We start from the raw sequence: 21198 nt of genomic DNA on the forward strand, positions 1-21198 counted from the left end.
AAGGTTACTGGGAGAAAATACTTTGGTTCCCACCGCTCTCTGGAAAACCCGAGACCTTGACTGCATCACAAAAAGAACGAAGTAAAAGATTCCATCAAGCACGAATGTTCGGTGGTAACCAATTCCCGGATTTGTATCACCTCTGCTAACTCGGGAAGCCAAAAACTCGCTGTGATGAATGTTGCTCAGCAATACGCGAGAAAGCTTTCCTAAGAATGGGAAAATTAGAATTGTTGGGTAATATGTAGGATATTCCGAGAATCCGGGCCACCTAAATCAAATGTTACATATTTTTAGATTACGGGCACACGTCTGTAACCGGCCGCTGGCTTGACACGAGAGCAACATGCCGCAGATGTGGCCAGGTAGGCTATGAAACGATTACCTAAAACGAAAAAGAAAGTTGCCTTTTGTGTAAGGATCGTAGCACATCTAATGAGAGCGTTAGGCACACTGTTGGCTCGGGGTGGTGTCCAGTCTTCAAAACAGAACTGGAAAGAACTAGGACGTGGCTAGCATGATCCACAAATTGCTTCACACATTAGGGTAACCCGGATGAAGTATTATTATTATTTACTTTCGTGTGATCAGTGTGATTCGATGTTGTTGGTTGGTTGGCATTCGATGCTGGCTTTGCCACTGTAAATTTCGTCTTGCCTTCAATGATGTGCAGCCTGCTCGATCTGGATGAAGGCAGTTTGTACGTCTCGGGCTGTTCTTCACATAATGTCGATATCGTCAGCATTTACCTCAACATCACGGATCATTTTTTTCAGGGCCAAGTAAAAGAGGACGCATGATAGAACAACGGCTTGTTTTAGATCATTGTTGATGTCGAATGGTCTTGAGAGTGATCCTACTGCCTTTATCTGGCCTCGCATATTTGGGGCTTAACCTAGTCAGTTTTATTAATTTCGTCGGGATACCAAATTCTCTCATGGTCGTGTACAGTTTTACCCTGACTATGCTATCAAAAGCGGACTTGAAGTCGATTTAAAGATGGTGCAATTAATGTCCATATTCTAACAGCCCACCCAGAAAATCTTATCTGTTGCTGATTTGCCTGGAGTGAAGCCTCTTTGGTATGGGCGAATGATGTTCTGGGCGTATGAGGCTATCCGACCTAGCAAGATAGCGGCGAATATCTTATGTATGGTATTCAGCAACGTGATATCTCTATAATTACTGCACTCTGTGATATCTCTTTTTTTCCTTATACTTTTGAAGTTCACAGACCTGTTAGTTCTCCCAGGCTTCCTTATTCCGTCTGTGAAGTCGCTTCTCCGCTCGCCGGAGTTCGTGATAAGTCTCCGCGCGTGCTTCATCTCCAGGACTGTTAACTGTGGTTATTACAACATCCAATTACTTCTTACAGGTGTTGCGGAGGGCTGTGTTGTGGATGGCTTCAGTGTTAACTCTCACATGATTGTCAGAGGGGATTCTGGGTGGTATTATTATTCGGGCTCGGCTCCCGTCTGGAGAGGCCCACGTATGTTTGTGGACCGCTTTCCGTGCAAACCAGGTACTGCCAACCACCATTTCGTGTGACACTACCAATTAAATAATCCGCAGTCCGTTGACATTTGTATTTTGATATAAACTATGGGAGCCAACGTATCGCCTAAACGTATCCGTCCCTCCATGGCTGTTAAAATCCCCCCCCCCCCCCCTACTTAAGTATGATTTCGATATCATATCTGGGACAGACTTCGAGGGTTCATTCTACTGCCTCATAGAAGGTATCCTTCTCCGACTGTTTCCTGTGTAGGCTTATATTTCTAAATTTGCCTCGCAAGCGCAGAGTGCATAGCCGTTCGCTTATGTCTTCAAAGCCGATAATAGCAGGTTTCATTTTTTGGCTAACTAAGAAACCTACTCCGAGCACATGGTTTACTGGATGACCGCTATAATATATGGTGTAGCAACTCTCCTCCCGGAAACCGGTCCCTGTCCAACGCATTTCTTGAAACTCTATTACATCAGCTCTATATAGGGACAGGGTATCGGCTAACTGCTTGGCAGCTGCATCTCTGTACAGGGAACGCATGTTCCATGAGAAAATGCGCAAATCGTTATTATGTTTTCGTTGCCGGGTTCGTCGTTGTAAAAGCCATCCAGTTCGAGGCTCCTACGTAACCCCCAACCTAGAGTCCTAGAGTCCCGTGGTGTTGGTTCAGCAGGCGCTTCCCAGGTTTTGTGCTCCATCGTGGGTATCAATCCACGTTTCGCCCTGGGACTTATACTACCCTTTGACCAGCCTGTCTAAAATCTGGAAATGCAATTATCTCGGCGCCAAGATCAAGTTCAGACAGTTCTGTGCTAGTATTCCTGTTAATCGAAAGGTACAACCCTTCAATTCTCCGAAGAAGTAAAGTTATTCTAAATTAAAATCTTTGGAAACAACATGCAGAAATAAAGATGAAACGACCTCTCACACCTATGGGCTGTGCAGACGAACTTTTGCCTCGACATGGGGACTCAAGCCTCATGTGGTAATATGGATATACGTTACTATCATTAGGCCGATGTTTGCTTATGCATCCGTAGTGTGGTGAGTTAAGGTGAGGCACAAAAATTTTCACTGTAAACTGTCGCACTGCAAAAACTGTGTGCCTGAGTATTACCGATGTCATGAGCACAACATCCGACGCAGCTCAATTTGCAGCCCCTGAATATATAACATATATTTAAAGCCCTACAATGAGAACAACTCATAGGCTCTGTGGGGAAGCAACGGACTTGAGTACCACATTGGAGAAATTATTGGAAAGAAATTCTTTCAGATTTGTGTAGTAGAACATATGAAGTTATCCTGACACGTAGAAAAAACTGGAACGAACTAGTGGAATACGTGACGGAACATACCTCTGAATAAAAACGATAAGTGGGCTTTTCCTCTGGGACAATATACAATGGGTGGTGGTGGGAAGTGTATACGATCCTAAAGGCAGGGTAATTGGAAAGAACCCATTACTGGCTGAATGCTTAGAAGCACGCAACCTACATTGAGAAAAACCGATAACCTCATTGAGGCTCATGCCATGCAATGAAAACCACACTCAGGATAACCGGTAGTGGATTGTCTGAAAACTACGTGGCCCAGAACAATGGCGGAAAAGTATCAGTAATTCAGTTCTATTAAAGACAACGAAATCAGTTATCTACGTTTTTAGTCCCCTCTAAACAAGGTGGAAATAAAGCGATTCCAATTTCAAATTACTTTAATACTTCCCCATATTCATTAGAAATTGAGATCAATACCTCTACGCAATTACAAATATGACAATTTCTATTTGATGTAAACAATAATATATAAAATCGGTTTATGGGAAATATGGATGCTATTTCAGTAAGCACAGGACGAAGAGGGAACCTCTCAGCAGTAACGGATACGGAGAGCACTTGCGTCTTGAGGAAGAAAGTCGAGGGAAGGAAACTTTTGAAGAAAAAATTAAAAGTAAGGGCCAATATGTTATGTATCTTCAAACGTCTTCATTTAGATTAGGGATATTTATGGTTAAAAAACATTGAGGGGATCTAGATAAAAAAGGGATGTGTTTTCTTTTTCTCATTCTACGGTTTTAAGAGTTTTGCCTGAAAGAAGATTATTCATTTTAATGCGAGGTACTTAACAGATGATATACCTAAATCTCCTCCTTTTTAATCTCTCTAGAATGCCGAGAAAGAGAATGATGATCTTCGTCAGATAATCGAAGAAAAAGACCAACAAATTGAAGATCTTAAAAGAAATGTGAGTTCCTTGAATGACATGATCAACTCTGTGAATGTAGAAAATCTCGGGAGAGGATCTTCGGTGGCCAGCACAAAAATTATGGAGCTTAGCAAGAAAAACCGGCAACTGGTAGCCGAACTTGAAGCTATCAAATCAAAGTATTCAAAATTAGATGCTAAGCATTCTAAACTAGAGAAAGAGTTAAAGCAGAGTACTCCCAAAATTGAATCAAAGGATTCACTCAAGAAGGTAGATTATCCTTAATTTTATTCCGAGGTTTATAATTTTTAAGCTCCCACCCTTGTAGGTTGCATGCTGTAATTCCGCTGGAAAACTAGATCTATTAACAGAGCAACTTACCTCAACAAAACAGAAACTCTTCGATACCCTGAATCAGAACACCGAACTCAAAAGCAGTCTCAAGCTGGCTCAAAAGTGCATCCAACAAGAAATCGGTGAAAACGTGAACCTCTCCATTTTGTCAGCATCAAATTCAACATGGCGAGGACGTGCCCAACAGATAATCTCCCTCCAAAATAAAGTAGCCGAGTTGAAAGAACGCATCGAAATAGCAGCACTAGGTGACGAGCCCATGAAGCAACAACTTAGAAAGTTCGAGGCCGCAAAGAAAGCAGAAATTGATGAATTGAACCAAAAAATCAATGAACTCAGTGCAACTATTGAGGACCAGAAGAAAAAGATTATTGCGTTGAAGACTCGTAATAAAAATCTTTGCGATGATGCCATGAATTATAAACTGAAGACCCTTAATTTGATGGAGAAGTCTGGATGTAGTGACAACTCCCTAACCGCACTTCAGGAGAAAATGAACATCCAGAAGTATCAGTACGAGAGTAAGCTGGAAGATTTGCGGAAGCAAATTGAAAACATTGAGGAACAGGTGAAACAAGCTGAATTCGAGCACTCGCAAACTAAAGCACAAACGCAGAATTTAGAAAATATTATTCAGGATAAAGATCGTGTCATTGACGAGCTCAATGAACTTATCAGACAGTTGGAAGAGGATTTGAAAGCTGTTTGTGGTGACTTTCTGTTTTCATGCCGTGAATTCAAGAAGGTAAGTTGTCCTAGGTCTAGGTCATGTTACCCCTTAACTTCCACCGAATGGTATAAATATATCATACTTCAGTCTCGTTGTCACTACATACATCGATTATCAGCCACCTAATTAGTGTTTCCTGGGTTCAAATTTGTGACGCCAAAATACCGAACAAATATACCGCATCGTATGGACATCTCGTCAGGGTCGGTGTCAACAGCTTAAAGTACCAAAGATTACCCACTATCTACTATGGAAGCGCTGAAAGCAGTGCTCTTTATAAAAATAAGAAAGTGCCAGGACTCAATGATACCCCAGTAGAGGTACACAAACTGATGTTTCACCGTCCGTTGGACCAACTACTTAACTCATTCAACTGCCAGAAAGTCTGCATACCAGCACCTCTATGTTTTTGACACAACTAGGAAGATGCTAGAAAGGCTTATTAGGAATAGGCTTTCTGAAGAGATCCATGTTGCCACGTACTTATTCCCAACGTAGTTCGGCTTTAGAGCTGGGAAATCTGCAGTTGATGCTGAGATCGTGGAGGTGGACATCGTAGATGCGGTTCACCTAATTGAAGCGTATAGCCGTCGATGTCGACGTGTAGTGCTCCTCGTAGCGCATTGTAAAATAGGCTCACACATTCGCCAGACAGTCTAGGAAATGCGCCAAGCTACTACTTGAGAATACTCAGGGATTGTTTGAGATGGCAGTCACTGTTCTATGAGATGCTGGGGAACCATAGGAGAATGGAGAAACGATAAAGACTAGCCCGAGGTACATCTTATACATAGATTTCTGGAACGCTCCCTACAAAAGACTTTGCATATTGGCTGGGCATCCCATGATTATGGAGTAAAAGCTAAATGTGCTTTGAATTGACACTTTACTCTTCTCATAAATGTATGCAGTCCGATAGGCTTTACGTCACGGAGCTGAAAGCTGACTCTCATAGCCAAGGATAGTATTGTAAGCGCCTTGCGCAAATACAGAGATAGGTGTTGTCTGTTCTACCTCAGAACCGGCTGTGGCGGTGATCGTGGGAGTGATAATCGTCTCTCTCATTGTCGAGGAACATAAGACAAGCATAAGGGAGAATATTGAAGACAAATGGTTGCTCATGAACAACAGCGATTTATATTAAAGGAGCGGTAATTCTATTGGGAAAAATGAGCCAAGAAGCACATGAACTGGGCGGCTCATCTCAAACTTGGGGCCGTAGTTGGACCGAAAACTTCTAAGCAAGGATGAAGGTTTTTAGTCTTACATACAAGGTCGGTAAAGCATGATTCCCTAATTGTTCTATAATGGGGTAGCGGACGAAACCGATTACACGTTTTTATGCGAAGCTTCGCTATGTGCTGTAGGATGGTGGGGAGTGCTGATAAATGGGTGCTAAACATCACGTTCGGATTATTTTTCTTGCGAAGAAAATAGGACTCAATTGGCGGAAAGATCGAATGGCTGGAGATTCTTTGAACCGGAAACTTCCCTTCCTCCTCTACCCTCCCGTTTGTGAAAAGGGTTCCTTAGCTTAAAAAAACGGGAAGTGCAGGAAAACTAGCGATTCGAGGCCTATTATCATATGATGAGGAGGTGAACAGTTAGTAGTCCGACGGATTACCGCTGCGAGAGTCTAACACTCAGTGCATAAACGCATTTACCCACCCTACCCCAAAAAAATGTTCTACTAGATTGCAACCCAAAAAAATACTTGAAAAGAAAAAAATGTTCGATGGGTAGGCTCTAAGTAAGTAGACTCCATGCTATCCCCAACTGACCATATTCATATGCCGAACAAAAATTGTCTACTTCTTATGAAGTCACAGCAAACTTTCCAGTTTAATATGTATGTATGTATGGAAACAAAGCTGCTTGCCCTTTCAAAAATATCCCTTAGATTTTTGGTTTGATCATGGGTAAATTCTTAGCTGCTTTTCTTCTTCTTCTTTTTCTTCTTTCTTTTTCTTCGTATTCCTTGGGTGATATGACCGGGGAAATATTATATATGACCCTTCTAATTGCGCCCAGATGGGTCATGCCCTTTTGGGTACTTACCGGTTTTTCGATAGTTTTACTGTTTACCCCACGTTTAGTAGTAAGGAGGATAAGAATAAGCTCTGTTAAAGCTAAGCTCCCCCAGGGAACGTCCTCATCATTCCCTCCCGAGTGATCGTGCCGACAGATATACATATGAACGGAAATCCGTGATAACCTCTTTAATGTAGCCCCTATTGAGCACATGTGATTCATTTCAGTTTCGCTGGATGGGTTTTCAGTGTTGAGTCGGCCGTGAAGTGAATGGATGAATTCCCAGATAACAATTGATCTTGATCTCGAGTATTATTTGTTTGGATACGAACTGTAGACTAACTAATCGACATCATTTGGAGCCGTGATACATGAATCTGGCTCTTGATTGGCAAGTTTAGTAAGTCAATGTTTACATCTGCTCGTTACCATATGGTAAAACACGCCCGATGATTCTGAATAGCCCCTCGCATAGTAGCTCCAATGGTTTTTCGACTCGATCGACCCTGACGAAAGTGGGCGAACTTTTTCAAAAACAAGGGACTCCGTTCGACCAAACCCTGCTTCTCAAGAAGCTCAGTTCGCATGGAATTCCCCCATCTGTTCTCTTCTGGTAGAGGTCTTTCTAAAGTCGTAGAGTGAGTAGGGTTCCCTTCAACATTTCCGTCTCAACGCCTTTTTTTTCTCCGGCCCCCCGGTTCTTTGGTCCATTTCTACTCTCTTTCTTCTTTCCTTACAGGAGTAGCTAACCTGGTTACTCCATTCAAACGATTTGAAATTATTTTCTATTGTTGACTCCCTTGTAGCACATAATCGCCTGTAATCGACATTTTGTCTCTTTGTTGCGCATAGAATAAGTTAGTGCTTAACGTTAGCGAATATTTCTCGTAGGTTTTTTTCCGTGGAATTCTCTTACTCGACACCTGTTTACTACTTGGATGGTCAACCTCATTTTTGTCGGGACTTTAAGCAGCAAACGTCGACTTAATCGTCAATATGGTAACATCCTCAACCAGCCTCGTTCCTTGGTCCTCTTGGCAGTTCAAGCTCATTAATTAATCAGTCATTCTGTAATTTAACAGTAATCGTCCTTGGTGCCCTGGGTAGATTCATTTTAATATCAACATGGTAAAGTCTGATTTGCCAAACCCGGCCCGGAGGAGGAGGGACGAGAGAATACAGATGGGAGAGGAGGGTTCACATCTCTAGCCCCGTTAAAAAATTACACTGGTCCCACTTCGAAAGTGATACGGCGCCCCAAGGAATGGGGCGGCTTTTTTCATTTCAAAGATGCCCCCTCTCCAACGCGCCTTACAAATCTCGGCGAGAATTGTCTTGCAAATATACCTGTGTACTAATGATACCCAGAGCACCCGCTCATATATCTAGAAGGCGATTGCTTCCCAGTAGGCAACTCAACTACTGGTGGAACAACGACATTGCAATTTTGCAAGGAGGCTTTACTAGAATCTTAGTGGAAGACCATTCGGTAGAGTAAAAAGAAATGCACAAACGAAATCCTTGCCGTTATAAACCCTTTGGAGTGGTAATGAAAAGGCTACGAAAATCACCTCCTAGAAAATAATTTTGCCATACATGCATACATGTCAAAAAGCAGCTAGTCACTTGCAAAAATGTTCCCGAATATTAACGGTCCGAAACATTGTCGGGGGTTGCTTCTAGCCGGAGTAGTGCGATCCATTCTGTTCCAGTGTGACCTGCATGGGCGCAGGCCCTTGCAAGCTCTCAGAAACTGATGAATTTGGTTTACTGGCTGATTGCTCTGAAGGTTTGCAGCGCTATTAGAACCACATTCGATGAAGCAGTACTGGCGGCGGCGGGCATGATTCCAGTCGACATTCTGGCGAAAAAAATGAATGTGATGTATCTAGCAAGAAATATGAAGGTCAGAGTCGTATGATCTCTGGCAAAGCAGATGGGACGAGTCTACGAAGAGCTACTGGACACACAGGCTTATTCGCGTCATAAGGGTGTAGCTTGAGCGTCAATATGGAGAGACTAGCAGTTCCTCAAGGGACACAGTGGTTGCTACAAGCAGTATCTGCATCGCTTTCGGCTGGATGATTCACCGAATTTTTCTAGGTGAGAGGAACAATCTGGACTAAACGCTCCGGCCCAGAGAATATAGTTGCGGAGATGCTGAGGTCGAAGGTGAATTAGCCCATGATCTCCTCCGCAATTATAAAAATGCAAAAGGAGTTGCTGAAGGAAGAAAGAAGGAGACAAGCAGAAAGAAGCAGAAGTATGAATGCCTAAATACAAACCCACTCCGCGAAGTAATACCAAAATTATCATTCCACAAGGCTGGGGTTGGAGAGAGCGGGATGATTTTTAGTGGGTACACGCGGCCCACTCTAACTCCGCCGTTCGCAAGGCGAGCTGGAGCTGATGAATCTTCCTAAGATTTTCCAACTTTGTGTACGAACAAAAAAGAACACTACAGTGACGTTAGATTCTATCTGCTTGGGACCCGCTGTTCTGGCAAAATAACAGAATAGGGTTATACAAAAGAGGACAAAAAGTTGAAGCCAAGTACAAGTGTACAATTTCCAATAATTTTGACGCAAGTTACAAATTGTTATTTCCAAAAGCTAAACTTAAAAAAATGTGTTTTTTTTAGAAAACGAGTAAAATTCAGGTAGTACCTTCCTTTCCCTTTGGTTATCTAACTTTGATGCTTGCCTAACAATATTTATTATTATATACTTTAAGGAAGAATTTGTTGCCATCTTAGATGCACTAGAACAGGAAAAACAAGCCTTGATGAAGCACATCTCTGAACTGAACCAACGGACCGATGAAGAACGAGAAAAAGTTGGTAATTTAACTGACCAACTTTCGAAACAAAGAGTTAAATATTGCCGTCTGGAAGCGAAGTATAGTAAGTAACGCAATTTCATGAAAAGCAAATAAGCAACCAACTTTTATTAACATTTTAGAGGAAATGCAGAAGGAGCAAGAGCTTCAACAGGACAAAAAGAAACGCAGTCAAAGAGCAGCAGACTATTCGCGAAGTTTGAGTGGAGGCATTTCGACGTTGATTTTTGAAAATTCGAACGGTTGCCTCATTGATACACCTGTCTCGGGTGATGGATTTGAGTTGCAGATTGAAGACTTGAAAAATAAGTAAACTAAGATTACTCTCACCTCTATTTAACTAGTCTCGTTGAATTGAAGCGAAGTACACAAGATGGTCATTCATACAACCTAAAACCATTATCATTACAATTCATGATATTGAGGTGAGACTACGCTAGGAGCATTTTACTGAAGAGATGATAGCCGGGTCTGGAGTTTTTTCCGGGTCTGAAATATAAATTTCAATGAAGAAATGAGATAATATGGGGTCCTGTTTTGCTGCTAAATTTTTATCCCGAGCCGAATTTTCTGTCTGCAACCCTATTTCCACCATTAATGAAAACAAGGCCGGAGTCTATTATCATCATCATCAACGGCGCAATAACCGGTATCTGGTCTAGGCCTGCTTAATAAGGAACTCCGGACACCTCGGTTTTGCGCCGAGGTCGACCAAATCGATATCCCTGTCTGGCGCCTTAACCTACGACATCGTTCCATCTCAGGCAGGGTCTGCCACGTCTTTTTTTTCTACCATAGATATTGCCCTAATAGACTTTTCGGGTGGGATCATCCTCATCCATACGGATTAAGTGACCCGTCCACCGCAACCTGTTCAGCCATGGTATCGCTCATAGATTTCATCGTTATGTAGGCTACGGAATCGTCTATCCTTATGTAGGAGGCCAACAATTGTGTGGAGCATTCTTCTCTCGAACGCGACCAAGAGTTCGCAATTTTTTGCTAAGAACCCAGGTTTCCGAGGAATACATAAGGACTAGCAAGATCAATGTCTTGTACAGTAAGAGCTTTTTTGCTCGACCTGGATGAAGGCTAGACTGTACATCTCGGGTTGTTCTTCCCATAATGTCAAGATCGTCAGCGTAGGCCAGTAGTTGGGGGGGACTTGAAGAGGGTGGTAGCTCTCGCTTTTACCTCTGCAGAGTCTATCCTATCCTATCGGTAGTCCTATCGGTAATATATATAAATACATACATACAAAGTCAATATTAATATTGACATCTAGTGTAAACATACACTCGCTCTCCCCCTGTTCCTATAGAGGGACATGAAATATTATTATGAAATATAACTACATCTCGTGTACTTCGTCTCATTCAAACTCGGTTTCATACCATTTTTTACATGTCCTGCATAATGTTCTCCTTCGTTTTCTCATTATTAGACTTGAGTTAGCCAACGAACGTATCACATTCCTAGAGGAAAAGTTCGCGCTTGTCACCAACGACTATAAAACTGACACAGAAACTTTCAATGAAATCATAAATTCCTCAAAGAACGCAATTCTGCAAATGATTTTAGAGAATCGTAGATCAAAATGTACCCTCAATGTATCCGACAGTTTGAAGGAGCAGCCCTGTCCACGGGACGATTTCCAGTCAGACTCCCTTGAAGGGTCGAACAACTGTTCACGTATATTCCCACAGGACAAAATTGATCAATGACAGTATTGCTCAGTCAAAAAATTTTACAAAAACACATTTCAAGAAAATCTGGAAAATAAAACAAATCACTTGTGGTACTCTTTGAATATATTTATTTTATTTTGTATAGGAAAATATGATTCGTAATTTACTTATTTTTACGGACAATACAGTAGAAAATTATAAATTACAAAGCTTCAGAATAAACCATGCATTTGTATAAATTTACTTTTTATGTTGAATCTTCCTAAATGATTATATCAAGAAGTGATAAATGGAATAATCGAAATAAAATAGTGAAAATTGTAAAAGGTATCTAAGGCACGATGTTTCGATTGATATCTTCAAATATTGCAGAGGATTTATCACTCCTAGAAATATAGTGAAATATCCATCAAGTTAGATCCTTTATAAATGAATCGGAATAGAGAAGCTACCAAATTGAGCAGTTTTCTTCCTTCCTACTTTTGTATTGTTCAAGAGCAACCTTAGTGATCGTCCATCTGAAAAAAGGGAACAAGCTAGGATGAAAATTTGACGGCACAAAATACAATGTCTATCGCTGTATCAAAGTTGCAGTCCAAAATGTTAAGAACTCATGAAAAAGGCCATGGGTGAGCTGAGTTTGACTTCTAAATGCAGAACTATCAGAAACCCTCAAGGGGACCCCCTCACAACAAGCACCCACTTTAATTAAAAGCGCTCGCCGAACCACTCAAATAAGTCCAAGGTAGAAAGCAACAGAGGAGAGAAGTGATAAATGATATTGCAGTAAGACTTCCAACATAAAAAATATGCAGAAGCTTTAAACAAGCAATACCGGAGCAGAATATCTTGAGCCCAAATCGGATTCGCAAAGGAAACAGAGACGGGAAGCAAGTTCAGAATCAGAAGAGCGCAAAAGAGAGAACTCCCCCCTGAAACTCCAAAAGAGGCATTGTGAAAGGACCTCAACTACCCAAATTTAGTATGTAGATACTTAGGAAAGGAAGTCACACCTTCCATAATGGGTGCATAGATTTTATTATCGATATTACTTTCGTAAGAAGTATTCTGATGACACATAATGACCTTCAACCTATTCTGTTTAGGCTTCAAAAATTGTTGAGGGGCGAAATTAAACAAAGGATGCCAATTGCTCCACTATACGAGGTCCCAAATGCCGCCTTGTGTTTGTTTTTCACGCGTTTTTACCTGCATCATCGCCGGTTCTCTATTATGTCATATAATATATAGTTATAAAACCCTCTTCCCAGTCAACCAGACCGAAGGGCGACCAACCTAAGGATGGGCTGAAGGCAACATTCACAAGCCCAACTGCATGCCGATATCATCCCTACTGAACTGAATGGTGATGTCCAGCAAGGAGCATACAATTTGATGTCGTCAATATGCCATGTTTGAGGCAAGGTGGGATAGCGAATCAAAGAGTCGTCATGGAAGATGCCACACCTAATTGGTGTCTCTCCTGATGTTTGTGAGGATATCGATAGCTTCGTGGTCCAATTCTTCATCACTGTTCTGAGGAGAAGAACGACATTCGGGTTGGTTTTGTACAAGCGGAACACTTGTGGTAACCACAAATGCGATATGGAGTCAAAGGCTGATTTATAATCGATGTAGGCTGTTGAGATATTTTGTTTTTGGTGCACACCTTTCCAGCTACTGTATTGACTATAAGCCGTTCTTTACAGCCTTGTAAGCCTTTTGCGCATCCCTTTTGTTCCCCAGCTATCAATTTATGAGCATCAAGATGTTTTGAGATGTTGGCGCACAGAACTGAAATGAAGACCTTGTAGATGATGGGAAGACAAGTAATTGGCCGACATTTTGAAGGTCAAGAGGCACCCTGTTCCTTGGGGATGAGAGAAGTTATCCCCTTAGTGAAAAATGTTGTAACTAAGTTAGAATCGGCAATCATCTGATTATCAACGGTCTCATAGTTGTATTCTCCTATCCTTATTCTTCCTGTTTGACCAGTGCGGTTTGATGTTGTTGGTTGGTTGGTTTTCGATGCTGACATTGCCACCATATACTTTGTCTTGCCTTCATATGCAGCCCAAGATCTCGCGCCGATTACTGCCTGCTCGATCTGGATGAAGGCAGTTTGTACGTCTCGGGTGGTTCTTCCCATGATGTCGATATCGTCAGCATAGGCCAGTAGTTGGGTGGACTTAAAGAGGATCGTATCTCTTGCATTTACCTCAGGATCATGGGCCAGGTTAAAGAGGACGTTGATAATTTGTCCTATCTAGGGTCGAAAATCACACCTGCTGGAATCACCATTGAATTCTCTAGGATGTTTTCGCAAACAAATCGAGCTACATTCTCCTCTTCTTATCAGTGATCCTACACCAAACCGACAAAATCATTCCCAGACCATTACGATATCACCGCCATGTTTTGCCGTTAAAAATTGATACTTAATGTCTTATCTTGTTTCCCACTGGTCATCTCAAATACAATCTTTAAAAAATTTAAGCTAAAAACAAAAGAGTTTCAAGACAATATTCTGCTGAAGGTCGTAACTGCAGCTCTCCAACTGCGGGACGTGTAGCGACTCCAACTTTTATCTGAAATCAAAAAGCTTTTAATTTTTTGTTATTAACATCTTTCCTAAGAATGTGAATCTAAATGCAGCTGGAAATAAACAAAATCAATTATTTCGATTTTCAGCACTTTTTTTCCCCACTAACAATGCAAAAAAGGCACATTAAAACATGATTTCATCCCAAATGTTGGTCCATATTCTTGATAATTTTGTAAAGAATCATACCTCCAAACTTCATAATGATTACTACTTTATTACTATTTTTTAATACTTTTCGAGCTCGAATTCCCGCGAATGTGGAAAATGTCGTTATGAGAAAAACACGTCTAAAAAAAATTGTTTGAAAAATCCCCTTTCGGATATGAAGTATTTTTACATACACTATTTACATACCGCTACCTGATTTCCTAAGGACATAAAGCGACTACCTCCTGAGCGGTGGACTCTAAGCCTGTCGCTCCCTTCTACTCCCCGAATTAAGATTTGAAATTGCATCGTATTCTGGGACAGCTAGGCTAACGATCTGTACAATAAAAAAAATCTATTTTGAAAACCTCCTAATGTGGTTTCCTCCCTTAACTGACGTTCAGTAAACAAATATAGTCATGTGGGATATCAAATGAAAGGTCTTAATTAGTACTTTTCGAAGCCGATCTAAGTTTAGAGATTTGTTAAAAATGCGGGGAGTGGGAGGGGTGGAAAGTGATGATTTCTTTAACAATGTCGATATCTGTTCAAATTAAGTTAATATTAGTATATTACCATATTTTTGGGAAAATTAAGTACAACCCCCCTTAAGTTTACCTCAGAGTTATAAAAGTTGGTAGTAGTATAAAATATAATATGAAGCATATTATCTCCAAGTTTGATCAAAATCATATTATTAGTAACAAAGGTTCAGTAGCTCAAAGTTGATTTTACCGTGTAAATTTACAACCCGAAGTACTAAATCTGACATGCTAAATGCATATTCTTAACAGACTACATACAAATGGGATAGTTCTACACTCAAATATACTCACACAAGAAGCAAACAAAACCTTTCATACCTGAAGCGCCCAGCTTCCCGTTTCCCGACTTGTTTGGAAATGAATCTGGCATCACAAAACCTACTTGCGAAACGAAACTGCATTCACATTATGCTGCTGGGAGGTTTCTACATTTATTCGACTTGCTGTTTTTTTTTATTTTTTTCTTGGTATTTGAATATAAAAATATTCACATCCTTTTCCTTATATCGAACTGAAAAGGAGATTTTATCATACTTCTTGCGGTAATGGGGATGAAGATGTTGCATTGCACTGGTGGCGTGACACGTTTTGATCACGTCTGAAATGAGAATATCGGCGATCGATATGGGTTTGCGCCGATCGTTTGAAAACTGCGAGAGAGGCGTCTTCGATGGTATGGTCACGTAATTCACGCTTACGAGAATTCACTTACCAATATTGGTCTGTACATTAAAGTCAATGGTAAGCAACCAAAAAGTCGGCCGAAACAACGGTGGTTTGATACGCTGGATGGGGATTTAAAGGCCTCGCAATTACATCCTGATCAGCCATTCGATAAAATAAAATAACGAAACCGATCACGACGAGCCGACCCCGCTTGTGAACGGGACAAAGACTGAAGAAAAAGAAAAAGATATGAGGAGCGATGAGTACACGACAGCTCCGTGTCATATAGTTAAAAATTCCATGGCTCTCTATTTTTTGGAAAGCGATTTAAATAAATCATTGGATGGAAACTCCTTTATAGATAATAGTCAACCTCATATGCTTCACACTCTGAGATTAATATTATTAGCAAATGCCAAGGATGTAGCCCTACATCAAATATAAAAAAAGGCTAGAGAGAATTAGATTCTTCATGAATGGAATTTTAATATTTCACTCGAATGTCAATTATTCTCGTTAATTATTGCGTCAGCATCTTATTTGTATGGCCTAGGCTGCTGTTAATTCGCACGAAATTGATAAGTTTGCTATAACTTTGACACTAATAGTTGAATTTTCATGAAACTTGGCATGTGTATGCACGAGACTGTTCTCTATGTCCGTGCAAAATTTAGTACACCTTACTTAAGGGGAGTTTTTCAGACAATTTCTAAAAGTTGATAATATACTATTAGTAAATTTATTTGAGCAGATACCGGAATGGGATATCTATAGAAGATTAGATTTCACATAAGTGTTTTAAACAAAACCTGCAATTCACTCCAAAACTAATATCAGTTTCGGAAAGTACAAATCGAGACCTTTCATTTGATACCCTACACGACCATATTCTATGAAAAAAATTGTTTGAATCCCCCCTTTGTATTGTATGGGGAGCCCTCCTTTAAACTCCACCCAAATTTATGCCACTCTCTGTATGCGTAGGATTTCATAGTTCCCATCTGCCCACCAAATTTCGTTCGGATCGGTTTAGCCGTTTTGGAGAAAGGTGCGTGTGACAGACAGACATTGAATCGATTTTAATAAGGTTTTGTTTTACACAAAACCTTAAAAAACGAATAAACATGAGAACGTTTTCTTTCACGTACCCATAGAAAGTTGTGAGGCCGCCTCATTTGCCAATCTGAGCGACCAGTATGAGTTTCTTGAAACGCCTTTTGGGTTCAATTCATCATCGTGTATGTACATCAAATCCGTGTTCCAGAACTTCATTGCCTAGATTATAAACGGATAACACCACCAACTTAGAAACAATTTTAAAGCGGCTCAAGTATGGCCCCTCCATACTTGAGTCATATCAAGCCATCGATAAAACAGCGTTCCGCACTGGCCCGCTGCACATTAAATAGCGGCGATTTCGTTAGAAGAAAAAGAATAAATGATCTCACTTACGCGATTACCAACCATTCTGAAAGTCGAAGAATCGTGGAAACAAGTTAGAAACACGATCCACAAAGCGGAACCCTCGATGTCAGCAAGGCAGGTAAGGGGTTCCCTAACAGAGATACTTGGAATGACAGTGTCCAAATGAAAATCCGTGAAAAAAAAACACCTCTACCATACGTTACAGGAGGATACACTGGAAAATTAGCAAATGGACAAGAATGTCACCCGGGAAGCAAAATAAGCGATTTTTTTTCGCAAAAGAATGTAAAAGATGACTGAACTATAGTCTCTCGGAAGGATCGGAGGATCACCTGAATCCCATCCCGAAGGGAAAAAAATCTTTCGACAGTTTCTACATCGACCATTGGGAACTATGGTTCAAACGAGGACCTACATCCATTCATTATGGCTATACCCGACCATATCGACTGACACGGCCGAGATCGTCGACAGATTACGGAAGCAGGCGGTCATTTATGACTAACCAAGCCGAAGTATATTGGGCCTAGGGACAGTTATTAGATCGAGTACGGTGGAAAAGAAAATATAGAACACCTTTTGATAACAAGTATAGTACCGCGAAGCAATGGCCAGGTAGAACGAGTAAATCACACAAACCCTATTATCTTTACCAAGCTATCAGTTAGAGAACTGGTACCAATACCAGTCATATTTTTCGATGAAAAAAATCTGAATGGTCCTGATGGTTTTCAAAGCTACTAGCATAACACCAGAAAGATTACGCTTTGTTTTACGGAGAAAAATGCAATGAAAAGTAGCGATTCAGGGCCTAGAAAACAACCTGGTGCCATTTTTATATGGATTTTTCAGAAGGACAACGCACGAATCCATATCAATCCTGAGACAAAAGCTTGGTTTTTGGTGCTCCCTGAGTCAACTAGAGAACCTATAAGTTATTCTTACACAGCAGTTTTATAAAGACAATCGCATATACATCATACGATATAATGGGATTACAGGATAAGTGACAGAAAATTGATGAACACCCTGTTAGTGACTTTCTCAAAAGTATGAAAATTTGCGATATAATTCTATAATTATTCTTATCACTAGCTTAGTTAATAATAAATGTAAATAACTTCATAAATATGAAACAAGAGCAATGTAAATATCGATTTAAAAAAAATGCGTTAACTTACAAAATTTGGCAAGAATGTACTCTTCCTTTTTCTTTTTCCTAATCATTTTTGCTGAACAAAAACAGTCTGCCATTGCCAAATACAATATTTAGAAAGTGAATTCATAGTAGCCTTATAATTATGAAACGCCCCTTGTAAAGTGCTTCAAAAAAACTAGACAAATGGTATGCCCAGTGCCATAGAGAGAAAATCCGGGTCCTGCGTAGGTAGAAACCCGGACCCGGGGTGGAAGTCCGTTTGGCTTGGGATAAAAGTTATGGTAGCCCAACTGTTATCAATTTTTTCTATTGAAATTTCTATCCCGGGCGCCCCAGAAAACTCCGAGGCCGGGGAATCCCCATTTTCCACCCCGCTCTCGTCAGGCCTGGTTGTGGCAGATGATTCCTCATGTTTTTTTTTCGATTTCTTAATCCTTTAGCTGCCACAGGCATTTTACTTTTAAAATTCTAAGATCCCTGATAGCTAAGGTATTGAAATAAACGCTGAATCGTGGTTAGGACAGCGGAGCAGTTTGGAAGTAATAAATTTCCCAAAGCAAACATTTTGTTTTTCTCTTCCAAAATGTTGCTGTTAACTGAATTTTTCTCGAATTTTAACATACACGCTGTACTAATTCCCTTACAAAAAATGTTTTTCAGTTTTACTGTGATAAAATTTCGTTATCACCATTTTATCTGTAGTACTTTATTTATATTAGTTATAATGGGTTAAATGGAAACCCACTCATTGAAGAAATACCCCGAATACCTGAATGACATAAAATAGGTAAAGACATTTCACAACTATTATGCGTGATAATCCACATGGTTGTTTTTCATTAACTTTGATTCATTGGAATACACCACAACACAACTCCTAACAATGTAATTGGATTTTAATTACTAGATTCCGTAAGAGCAATTGAAAAGGTTAAATTAGTAGAAAAAATTACCAAATTATTCGGCAGCCATTTTAAGTTAACTTACTAAGATCATCGTAACCTGAAACAAGCATAAGTCGGAAGCAATTTCAACAATAAAACACAAAAAAGTTCAATCTTACCATTTCAAGCCAAAGTGAAGGAGATTTTTGCGATTGGTTGCAAGGACGAATTAGGGAAAATCGTAACTTCACTAAAAATATTTTTTTACCCATGAAAAGAGGGCACATATTTATCGTAATACCCATCGGTGGGTTAAATCGTGAATTATATTATCAAAACCGATGGGAAGTAATTATTGGAGGCCAAGTTACAGGGCCTTATATTCTCCCAAACCGATCGACAGATGAATGGTCTTTTTTGCGGGAGATCTTGCTCGATTTGTTAGAAGGAGCAGGATGTGGTTTCACCACAATGGGGCACTTCCACACACAAGGATGTTACATTTGATCTTAACGAAGAATATGATGAACGGAGGATAAGACCTTATAGGCTTATACTGTGGTCTCCAAAATCGCCCGAATTATATCCACTGTGGGGATCCTGGAAAGGAATGGTTTGTAGGGAAACTCACAGGCCGTTAGAAGAAGCCTCTTCTAAGATTGCTAGTGTTACTGCAAACGTATCAAGAAGAAAGTTATCAAAAGCAATATGTAGTGTCCGCAAAAGAGCCTCCCATTGTCTACTAATGCAGGATGCGAATTTTTAAAATTTTTTCTTAAACATCCAGAATACATTTATCTTTGAATTTTCATTCATTATGATATCGGCTAGATTCTTTTTTAACCGTTAAGAACAAATTTCTTAATTTCCATGCAAAAAATTTAGCATTTTTTCCTGATGATTTACTTTTACAGGTTTGTAATTGTCACTAATTGAGTATTTACGATAAAATGATGTAGACATGATTTTATTATAATAGAATGAAAGGAAGATAGAATTTTTCCAAAAAAATAGTGCATTGAGTCCGTCAAATTTCGGAAAAAATGGATTAATCAACAAAATTTTGGAAGAGAAAAACACAATTTTTGCATTTTAAAATTTATTCCTTGCAAACGGCTCGCTTCATTCCTACAAATTGTCATTCATGTTTTAGAGCAAGGTTTAGTTACGATCCTGCGTTTATTTTAACACATAAGGATGATTGAGAATCACCTGGCATACCATTTGTCTGGTTGTTTTGAAACACCCTGTTTAATAAAACGAAAGTAATATAGGGTTGGAGAAAAAGAAATGTCGTATTTTGTCAATAGATGGGGACAGTTAAACATATCTTGTGTTGTATTTATCGCATCAGGTCATACTATACGGCGATTTGACGACAATCTGTGCTACAAGTGTCTCTTTGACAGTGTTGTGATCGTATGCACAGTAGATCTACTATAGGCAGTACCCACACTAAAATGACCCCACTTGCGAATGTGCTTGCAGAAGCTTATCTGTACACATCAGAGACGCTAAACAAGGAAAAGGCATAATCTTCGTCAAATCGTATTGGTAAGAGAGAGATCGGTAATTTTTTGCTATTCTGGTACTACAGCGTGCTCACGCATATAGCAAAAAGTTGTTTCACGTATTCACTTACACATAAGCAAAAACTTGCCGATCTCACCAATACATTGGCAAGTCCGGGCGGTATGTCAAACACAGCTGATCGGATTTTCGTTACATCTCGCTCATGCTCAAGGGCAAAACAATTTGAAATCATGCGTACTCGCACTGATTTCCCCCTTGAGGGGCAAGGGGGAGTGTGGTAGCTGTCTAGTATCTAACTGTGATCGTACGTTTCAGTCTCAAGTTATGGCGCGTCAAAGATGGAGTCCACCAAGCAAGAAATTCGTCATATTTTACGTTTTTACTACCTGAAAGGTAAAAGTGCAACGAAGGCGGCCGGAAAAATTTGTGAAGTTTATGGGACCGATACTGTAACGATTCGCACAGCACAGCGTTGGTTCGACCGATTTCGTTCTGGTGTAGCGGATGTGTTAAGATACACCCCGAACTGATAGGACAATCGTCGTGGAAACCGATTGACGGCCAGGAAGGTTTTGCTGTGTGTTTGGTGGGATTGGAAGGGAATCATCCACTATGAGCTGCTCAACTATGGCCAGACACTCAATTTGGTCCTCTACTGTGAGCAGCTCGACCGTTTGAAGCAGGTGATTGACCAGAAGCGGCCAGAACTGGTCAATAGGAATGGTGATGTGTTCCATCAAGACAACGCTCGGCCTCACACATCTTTAATGACCCGCCGGAGGTTACGGGAGCTCGGATGGGATGTCCCATCGTACCCACCGTATAGACCTGGCACCAAGTGATTACCATCTTTTTCGGTCCATGTAAAACGCTCTTGGTGC

At 40.4% G+C, this 21198-nt stretch overlaps 1 protein-coding gene across 1 annotated transcript; it reads left to right on the forward strand.

The window, feature by feature from the left end:
- The first annotated feature begins 3334 nt into the window (after positions 1-3334).
- On the forward strand, positions 3335-11389 carry LOC119648582 (coiled-coil domain-containing protein 13). The gene is made up of 6 exons (XM_038050351.1): positions 3335-3457; positions 3674-3982; positions 4041-4811; positions 9561-9729; positions 9788-9974; positions 11110-11389. Exons 1-6 carry the CDS (start codon positions 3335-3337, stop codon positions 11387-11389), a joined length of 1839 nt encoding a protein of 612 aa, XP_037906279.1.
- The last annotated feature ends 9809 nt before the right edge of the window (positions 11390-21198 follow it).

The sequence above is a fragment of the Hermetia illucens genome, chromosome 2 (genome assembly GCF_905115235.1).
Source record: "Hermetia illucens chromosome 2, iHerIll2.2.curated.20191125, whole genome shotgun sequence".
NCBI lineage: Eukaryota > Metazoa > Arthropoda > Insecta > Diptera > Stratiomyidae > Hermetia > Hermetia illucens.